Genomic DNA, 10,207 nt, shown 5'->3' with positions numbered 1-10,207 from the left:
AAGCAGTGGTATCAACTTCTCATTAATCCAATGCCGGCTTCGCGAAGTTCCTCGATGATCGACAAGATCTCGTTGTCGTGACCGTTGTGACCCGCTTGGTGCGAAGCATCAAGCAATCGTAGACGATCCACCAGCTCGTTGGGATCGTCCCAGTGCACGTAGTCAATCTTGTTGTCGGTTAGCGTCATTTCGCGAGGCGCGAATAATCCCTTTCCAGATTTTGTTCTTTTGGGTTCGATCGGTATCAACTTTGCGATTATTTCTTTGTACTTGTATCCCCTGTTACTCAGTAATCGACCGTGTGCATCGTGATTGCGTTTATGCGCGCTCGTCGTCAACAGCATGCTCTTGTACGTTTGCTTATCATCCTCTGTATAGATGACATCATCGGGAAATTTCTTAAATATCAACTCGTAAAGACCAGGTGTGCCGACGTATCGTATGCCGTCGATAATTATGCTATCCGCGTTGTCCACGTCAAAACGTTTATTACCGAACATCATTCCATTCTTGTCGAGATAAACACCGTACACGTTGTCTATACCGCTCTCTTGATCGCCGCTCAAGATAGGCCAGATGTATCTTTGACCCAGTGGACCTAATTGATCTCGCAACGTTTCTTGACCTTCCGGCGTTTGCAACTGATTTCGAACGGATGTTATGAGCGAGTCGTCCGTGGTTTCAAAAACATCCTGGCTCCTGAATAATTCGGGCATCATAGGTTGTATAGTTCTCATTGACGCGGACGGTGTAGAGGTTATCAGCGGTACATCCAGTGGAGCGTCCGATCGTTTCGATTTATGCGGTGTCGGTGAGCGATCCGACCTGACGTTTGATCGTTTTCTCTTTTGCGGTGTCACATCATCATCATCCTTCTCGCGCTTCGGGATGGACAACGCTTCGATTCCCGCGTCGGTGTTACTCGCAGGCTCGTTCTTCACCGCGATCGAACTAGAGTTGTCGACGATCTTTTGTAACGGCTCGATGAGAGGTCTAAAGCGCCTATCCAACACGATATCCTCCTCGATCTTACCGGTCTTCAAAGCGCGATGTTTCTTGCGAATCGATTCGCTAGTTTTCACAATTGCCCTCGCAATCTTCTCGCGCTCGCGAATATCCTCGTTCTGATCGATCGCAGCCATCGCGGAAAAACAAAAATGTCAATCTCTCTTTCACGTTTCACCTCGACGAAGTATCGGCAACAACTAATCGTTTTGCGGTATCGCGAACACGTTAAATCCTTTTCTGTATCGACCATCGTTGAGCGAACTGTCCTTGTCTATTACTACGAATCCGTACTTGCGCTGCCAACAATCGCGACACAACGCGCAAAATTCATCGTACGGCATGTCGGTATTCACGTGATCGTTGTAGGGATTGGTGCACTTGGACACAGTATAATTGGACACGGTGCAAATGGACACGTTACAAATGGACACGAGATTTTGCACACGGTTCAATTGGACACAGTGCATTTGGACACAGTAATTTTGGATACAGTAGCTTTTGGACACATAAGAAAATACGCATCGTTTACTTGGACACCGCTCAATTGGACACTGTTCATTTGGACACCGTTCGTTTGGACACAGAAAGATGCGCAACGTTCATTTGGACAGCGTTCGTTTGGACACCGTTATTTGCCCACCGTTCGTTTGGACACCGTTCATTTGCCCACCGTTCGTTTGGACACCGTTCATTTGCCCACTGTTCGTTTGGACACCGTTCATTTGCCCACCGTTCGTTTGGACACCGTTTATTTGCCCACCGTTCGTTTGGACACCGTTCGTTTGGACACAAAAATTTGATTTAAATTATACGACGTAATCCACACCAAATTTTTGTTTTAAATAAGAAATAGGTTTGGGTTAGGTTATATCTTCCGGAAGTGGAGCCCCCCCGCAGGGGGGGCGGAACCCACTGTATCCATGCATGACATCCAAATATGCGAAAAGCTAAACAAAGTGCTAAAAGCAATGTAAAATTAATGACATCAGTATCAGAGATATATAAGTATGAATATATTTTATTTTGACAGATATTATAACCTTCAAATGTATCTCCTTTTCACGATTTCATATTTTACATAGATTTACCAGTATAAAGTGTTATAAGAATACTGATTATATTTTCCCAAAATGATTTTTATTTCTCTCTATCTGTTACATATTCAAACAAACAGTGCACATGTTTCTGTGTACAAATGAACGGTGTCCAAACGAACGGTGGACAAATGAACGGTGTCCAAACGAACGGTGGGCAAATGAACGGTGTCCAAACGAACAGTGGGCAAATGAACGGTGTCCAAACGAACGGTGGGCAAATGAACGGTGTCCAAACGAACGGTGGGCAAATAACGGTGTCCAAACGAACGGTGTCCAAATGAACGGTGCGCATCTTTCTGTGTCCAAACGAACGGTGTCCAAATGAACAGTGTCCAATTGAGCGGTGTCCAAGTAAACGATGCGTATTTTCTTATGTGTCCAAAAGCTACTGTATCCAAAATTACTGTGTCCAAATGCACTGTGTCCAATTGAACCGTGTGCACAATCTCGTGTCCATTTGTAACGTGTCCATTTGCACCGTGTCCAATTGTACTGTGTCCAAGTGAAGGCCACTCATCGTTGTACACGTGTTTCAAGTTGGTACCATCCTGTTTGAACAGGATCAGCAGGTTCGCGTTGTCGCGTATCAGATGTTTAGGTATTCTCGCGTACGTCTGACAGAGATAAAAGCAGTCGACGCTCGAGTATCGACCCATTGAAAAATACTCTCTCACCGCATTTTGCTTATCGCATGCCACGTCATCGAACACGAAGATCGAGTTTGGACGCGCCTCGCTCGGCGGAATTATGTCACTGTTGTTGGAGAATGTGAAGTAGCCGATTTCGTCGATCGATGTCAACAAATTTTCCAGATATCGATATTTCGGTTGTTGCAACGACTTCGAGTACACGTACACGTTTTCGAAACGTACACCGTGCGGACTTTCCAGCAGGCTTATTAGAACGTTGGTTTTACCACAATTCGAGGGGCCACAAACGATCGCGCGTATAGTAGTCGGTAGCATCGTACCATGCTTGCGCATCTCCGCGTTGTCCCCCATCGATCGTAATCTGTCGTCGCAATTCGTCACGCGTATCGCCAAAGGTTGTCGCACGAATCTCATTTTCACACTGTCGACTGAGGAATGCTTGATCGAACGCCTATTTATAGATGCGCGGAACCGCAAATCGCTCAGTAACAAAAATGTTCGTGCTGCTGTTGAGACCTTCCGATATTTGCAATTTGAGCGCCGAACAGTTACAATTTGTGCCGAAAGTCGTTCTGCTGCGAATGTGCGGCGATCACGTCCACTACATGTGGGACAAGCTTCCCGAACATATAAAAGCTGACTCAGAGGTTCAACAATATCGACGCTGTTACGAACATTACAATCAACCGTGGCAGCGAACGCACATCGACGGTCCAGCACCGTTGATAAAAGATCGCGGTGAATGTCAACGAAAATAGGTAGAGGCCTATTAAATCGTGCGATAAACGCCCTTCCTTTCGAGTTACATATCCCCGGCTATCAGTTTTGCGGTCCGGGTACTCATTTGGAAAAACGATTGGCGAGAGGTGATCGGGGTATAAATCCATTGGACGCGGCGTGCTGCGAGCACGATATAGCGTACTCCCGGAGCAACGATCTCACCGAGAGACACGCGGCTGACAAGATACTCGCCGAGAGAGCGCGAAAACGCATCGTTGCGAAAGATTCGACTCTCGGTGAGAGAGCCGCAGCCACAGCTGTTTGGGCAGCGATGAAAACCAAGACAAAAATCGGTATGGGTATGAAGACGAAGACGAAGACGAAGACGAAGATGAGGACTACGCGGAAAAGGCCGACGAAAAAACGGATACTTCCGACAGCGAAACGAGGCGGTGTATTGCCGATTCTACCAATGTTGGGCGCGCTCGGATCCTTGATCGGTGGAGCGGCCGGCGTGGCCAAGGCGGTGAACGACAGCAAAGCCGCGCGCCGTCAGTTGGAGGAGCTGCAACGTCACGATCGCGCGATGGAAGGCAGCGGACTTTATCTCGCTCCGTATAAATACGGACAGGGACTGTATCTCGGTCCGTACAAACGTGGACAAGGAGTGGCAACGAAGAAAAAAAAAAAACGTCGAAAAGACGCTAAAAATGCCCACGGGTGTGACAACAAACATACAATTAGAACAATTGGCGAAACGTATGCGTATACCGTACTTTAGAGGGGTTTTCATGCGTGATTCGTTACCAATCGGTGGTATATATCGAAACGAGAGCGGCATCGTGAATTTGGATATCACCAAAGGACCGGGTACTCATTGGGTAGCGTACGCAAAGAGGGGAAATCGTGCTATATATTTCGACGGTTTTGGTAATCTTCGACCGCCGAATGAATTGGTGCGATATTTCGGACGGAACGTTACGAAGATCGAGTACAATCACACGTCCTTTCAAACTTACGATCAAAGCATCTGCGGACAATTGTGCCTGCGGTTTCTCCGAACGGTCGACGGCAATCGGTGTGAATTTAAAGCCTGACGATGCGCCGTTAAGACTCAGTATTCGTTAAACAGTTTTGTCGACATGTCTATGACATTCACCCTAACTGGGAAGAGTAGCGTCCTCGCGGCACACTACCATCCAGCTGTAGATTTGAGCGACGGTGATTACGAGCTCGGTCTAACTAATTTTGAAACTTATACGATATCGAACGTGAATTCCTATAATATAATATATAATATAATAAATTTTATTTCGATGAAGATGACACGGAAATTACGATTCCCGAGGGATCGTACGAGATACACGCAATACACGAGTTTTTGAAACGTGCAATTTCACGGAAACGCCCGCGACGCGTAGTTCGCTCCGGCAATCGTGTCGACAAACGCGGTGATATCACGTTGATATCGCGAGAAGAGACCGTTCAAGCGAACGGTAACGAAGACGAGGCTGTAGAATACCCGATAGTGCTCCGTGCTAATTACAATACGATGAATAGCGAGATCAAGTGCGCATTCAGAGTAAACTTTAACAAACCCAACAATATTGGATCGCTGCTGGGATTCTCGTCGAAGCGTATATTGCAGCCGAAACAGTGGTATCAATCGGATATACCGATTAATATCATCAACGTAAACATTATCCGCGTAGAGTGTAACGTGACCGCGGGTGCATTCAGCAACGGCAAACGTGTTCATACGATACATGAATTTTCACCGAGCGTTCCGCCAGGATATAAGATATCGGAAACGCCGGCGCAGATCATTTACCTGCCGATCATCGCGCGGAGCATTACGGATCTAACGATACGCGTCGCGGATCAAGACGGACGATTGCTCGATTTTCGAGGAGAAGAGATTACCATCAGATTGCACGTACGACGGCGACAAAATTAGCGTGCGATACATGAGATGCTCGTGTTGAACGACTCGAAACACGCGAAAGATAATAATATTTTTACGGTACCGATTGATGATATCATCATCATCATCATCATCATCATCATCACCATCATTAGGTTGCGCTAAAAAGATCAGAAAGAAGCTCAACGCATCGAACGTTAAATTTTTACAATCTTTGGGATTCGCGGTGCGAAATATCTAAGAAAACATGATCGATATCCTTAATATCGGAGGTGAACCGGTCTTTGACGATCGTATCGTCAAGATCGAGACTCACACGTACAACCCGTACGCCAATACGACGTTTGAGCACAGCGATGAGATACGAATACCCATACAACAACAGGATCTGTATACTTTGCCGTATGAGAGTTTTCTGTACATCGAGGGAAAACTAGTGATAAACAAACCAGCTGAAGGGTTTGATGTTGTACTGGGGAATAATTGCGTCGCGTTCATGTTTGATGAGATTCGATACGAACTCGACGGCGTGGAGATTGATCGTAGCAGAAATGTGGGAATAACCAGCACACTCAAGAACTATGTAACGATATCATCCGATAGAACCGTGATTATGAGAAACGCCGGCTGGGATTCGCCTATTAACACGAATGGATACTTTAATTTTTGCGTACCGCTCTACATGTTATTGGGATTTTGCGAGGATTACAGGCGCGTGGTGATTAACGCTCGTCACGAATTGATCTTAATACGATCGCGCAACGATAACAATTGCCTGATTGCAAATTTGGTGTTGGAGCCTGTGATCGACATATTCAAGATACAATGGCGAATGCCGCACGTCGTATTGAACGAGATTAACAAGTTATCGATGCTGCGCGCCTTGGAAAGCGGACAATACCTCAGTATGGGTTTCCGCTCGTGGGATCTGTACGAATTTCCGCTATTGCAGCGTACAACCAAACATTCGTGGCCCATTAAGACCGCGACTCAGCTGGAGAAGCCGCGATACGTTGTTTTCGTTCTGCAGACAGGTCGGAAGAACGTCATGTCCGAGGATACGAGTCGATTCGACGACTGCAAATTGACCAACGTGAAACTCTATCTGAACTCGGAATGTTATCCGTACGACGATATGAATCTGGATTTCGATAAAAACAGATGGTCGATTTTGTACGACACGTATCAACGTTTCTGCAAAAATTATTACGGATACGAGTATCTCGAGCCGAGTCTCACCGTCACGCAATTTTTACGTAATGGTCCATTCGTGATCATCGATTGCTCTCGACAAAACGAATCGGTCAAAAGCGCAACCGTGGATGTGAGATTGGAATTCGAGTGTAAGGAGAACGTGCCGCCGAATACCACAGCGTACTGCCTCATCATACACGATCGCGTGATTCAGTACAACCCGTTGACCAATGTTGTGCGCAAAATCACCTAAGTGTGGGGGAGGGGAGAATGAGACGATATAAAATCTATAATACATCAGGATCAATCGCAGTCTTCTTCTTCTCGACGTGTTGATATAAAAAACGTCATGTCCGTACCAACGTTCGTGGACCTACAAGGATTCTTCGTCGGGATGAAATTTGTCGTAAAGGAGGTGGCGGTGCTGAGAAAGGGGACCGTTCTGGCGCATTACATTTTTACATACCCCTTACCATGGAATCTCCTTACAAAATCCGACAAATCGTGTGCTTCCTGGCTGATCGCGAATCACCATGGATTACGATGGGAAGACGGAAACGTACCGTACAGCATGGCTAAACGCTTGATTACATCAGCCGTGCTTGGAACAGAAGAGGATGGCGATACGTCGATTCTCGTGTACGTCAAGGGATGCCAGAAACGAGAATGGCTGGTGGATTTACTTGAGAATTATGCGAGAGAAAACCTAATCATCGAAACTTTGGATGCTGATTACGAAGATATTGAATCTTTAAATAATCTAGATGTTACTAATACTATACGATGTGGAAAACATGTTAAGAATTGCGCGTTACAGAATGTATTAAAAATATTTAACTGGTGGTTGCAACGTTAAAAAAATATTTTTATAAATAAAATGTATAAACGTATTTAATGTTTTTTATTTCTTATTCTCCCCACTCCTTTCCTCGCAAGTTATTTCTAAGAATTCTTTTAACATTGATCGTTGCCCCTTCTCCTAAATTTTCTGAGCATTAATCTCCCACCACATCATATTTTTGAAAATAAGCGTATACTCGGTTAGTTTTTACACGATCAGTGTCGCGTCAACCGTTCTACTTCTCATAACTTAGAGAAATGTACTCCGCCGAAGGAAACAGCAATGGTGGCAGACGCATGAATTATTACGTTCCTCGAGATGAAATTAGGCCGTACAAGAAACCGCTTGATTTGTAAGTATAACAAATTTATATATATATATATATATATATATATATATATTTTATGTTTTTTTCCATGCTATTTCATATTTAATTGTATTTTTTCAGACACGGTAAATCTCGTTGTATACCACGTATTTTGGTACGCAGATTCGCTTTGACGCGCACTGCGTATAAATACTTGGATATTGGAATCAGCGTTGAATCACAGCGTGGAATCACATCTTACGTGGAATTACATCTCGGCGATAATCGAGGCAATCAAATCGTATTATCTATTGACACATGGGAATCGCTAATGCTGAAACGAGTGGACGTTGAACGACTTGTGCGAACGCCCGATCATATACCAATATGGATTAACGATTTAACAATCGAGATTGTTAAAATACACGATACGAGTGTTGTAAAACTTACGTTGCGCGATTCTTGCTTGTACATGAAACCGTCAACTATATTTTTCTTATTCGAACTCGAACACTGTGTTATTCATGAATATGTGAAGCTGTGTGAGAATTTAGAAGCTGTAAATGAGAGTTTCGATCGATTTGTTGTTAATTTGCAAGGTAATATGTTTGGCGCCGAGAAAGATAATGCTGTTAAAATCTTGCGCGATGTTTTTGATAAAACATCTATCATAGATTGCGAACTATTAGCTTATGCTGTGGATGAAATTTTGTCTGAAACCTTGAGACGAGGTGATGTATTTTAACATAAATAAATGTGCTAAAAAAAAAAAATGTTTATTTCTTTCGCTTCCCTTCCCCGTATATAAGATAGATATGTAACTGTGGCGCGACCGGGTGGGAGAAGGATAGCGCGAGGCGTTCGCGAGTAGGAAAAGGAAAGCATTCTATGGGTGTGGGAGAAGGATAGCGCGAGACATGCACGAGTAGGAAAAGGAAAGAAGGAAGCACAGAAATAATCGACATTTTTAAAATCTAATAATAATAATAATAATATTTATTTGAAATTGTGTATATAATACAAATGTGTGTGTGTGTGTGTGTGTTAAAAGTAATAATAAAAATAAAAAAAATAATAAAAATAAAAATAATAAAATATATATATATATATATATTTATATATATATATATATATATACAGGCGGCGCTCCTTCTGAAACAGAAAAATAAAAGTCTTATTATTATACTAATTTAATTTTTTTAATATTTAATATTTTTTAAAAATAGATACTTACAATCAACCCCATAATTCCTCTATGTCCTCCTCGTAGGGTTCGAGGCCGAAGAGACGTCTCAGGTCTAAATAGAGACCGTCGGAGCCGTTGTCTTGCCAAACGTCTTGTGCGTATTCGCGGTCGTGTCGTCGCAGCGCTCTCAAATATTGTCGATGTTTAATATTTATAAACCCCGGAATTTGTATATCGCCCGCATATTGATACTATAAATCAAAATTAAAATATATTATAATATATAATATATTAGAAATAATTGATATCATATATAAAACATAATTTTAATATAAAACAAATATTACTCACTCTTTGAAAAACCACCAGATTTAAAATGGCTCTCAGTAGCCCCATCACGAGGTCTTCCGCCCACCATGCCGCATTAAGGCGGTCTCGACACAAAACAGCATCGATCAGCGATGGCATATTTAAAAACGTGTTATAGCCCGAGAAGGCTATATATACGAATTATTAGATACATATTATTTTAGAGAGATATTATTTTATACAATAAGATATTGCTCAACGTGTAACGCGAATACAGATCACGTTACGAACGTTGACCGAACGAAGCGCTGACAACGCGAGCCACGCGCGAAGCCCAAGCGACCGCGCAATCACCCATTACGAAAACGCGGAAACCAAGGCACGCGGAATAAGGATGTTGCGAAAATGCAACGTAGAAGTCCTACCGAAAAGCAGAAAGGAAATTGCGAAAATGCAAGCAAAGAAGTCCTACTTAGAACTCCTTAGCTTGCATCCGGATCTTGCCGCAAAATCGAGCGACACGACACATGGTCTTGTCGCTAAACGATCCCCTCCTGGGAAACCAAGGGGAGACAATAAAAAGACCCATCGCTAACGAGCGGCGGGCAGTCTTTACCATTAATATTACGCGGGCAGTCTTTACCATCAATTAATATTACGCGGGCCGTAACGCCAATAGTCGCGAGTAGTCACACTTAGTGAAAATCGTGAAGATCGAGAAGCGAGTCTCGCGACGTAAACCCGACTCCAAACACGCGTCCGCGAGTGTCAGATAACGCGATACGCGACACGATTAGATGATAGACACGAGGACGAATTATAATTAAGACCATTTGTAGTGAATAAAAGTTTTATTGAATATAAAAAGTGTCCAGAATTTCGGGTAACCCGCCAGACGTATCCCAGATTCCTAAATCTAAATCCGGCAACGATCCCGAAAATTACCGTGCCTCACCCGAGGCATAACAAAA

At 43.6% G+C, this 10,207-nt stretch overlaps 2 protein-coding genes across 2 annotated transcripts in view; both read right to left on the bottom strand.

Moving 5' to 3' along the window:
- Oseg5 (intraflagellar transport protein Oseg5) overlaps positions 1 to 10,207 on the bottom strand; it is a 369,827-nt gene that overhangs the window by 20,209 nt on the left and 339,411 nt on the right. The window lies entirely within an intron of this gene.
- On the bottom strand, positions 12 to 1,142 carry LOC138934889 (uncharacterized). Its single transcript, XM_070299039.1, has one exon. It carries the CDS (start codon positions 1,140 to 1,142, stop codon positions 12 to 14), a length of 1,131 nt encoding a protein of 376 aa, XP_070155140.1.

Source organism: Polyergus mexicanus, unplaced genomic scaffold (assembly GCF_030449975.1).
Source record: "Polyergus mexicanus isolate NDT 795.1 unplaced genomic scaffold, iyPolMexi1.0 SCAF_7, whole genome shotgun sequence".
NCBI lineage: Eukaryota > Metazoa > Arthropoda > Insecta > Hymenoptera > Formicidae > Polyergus > Polyergus mexicanus.
The sequence above is the reverse complement of the archived record's forward strand: the minus strand, read 5'-3'. Positions and strand labels throughout refer to the sequence as shown.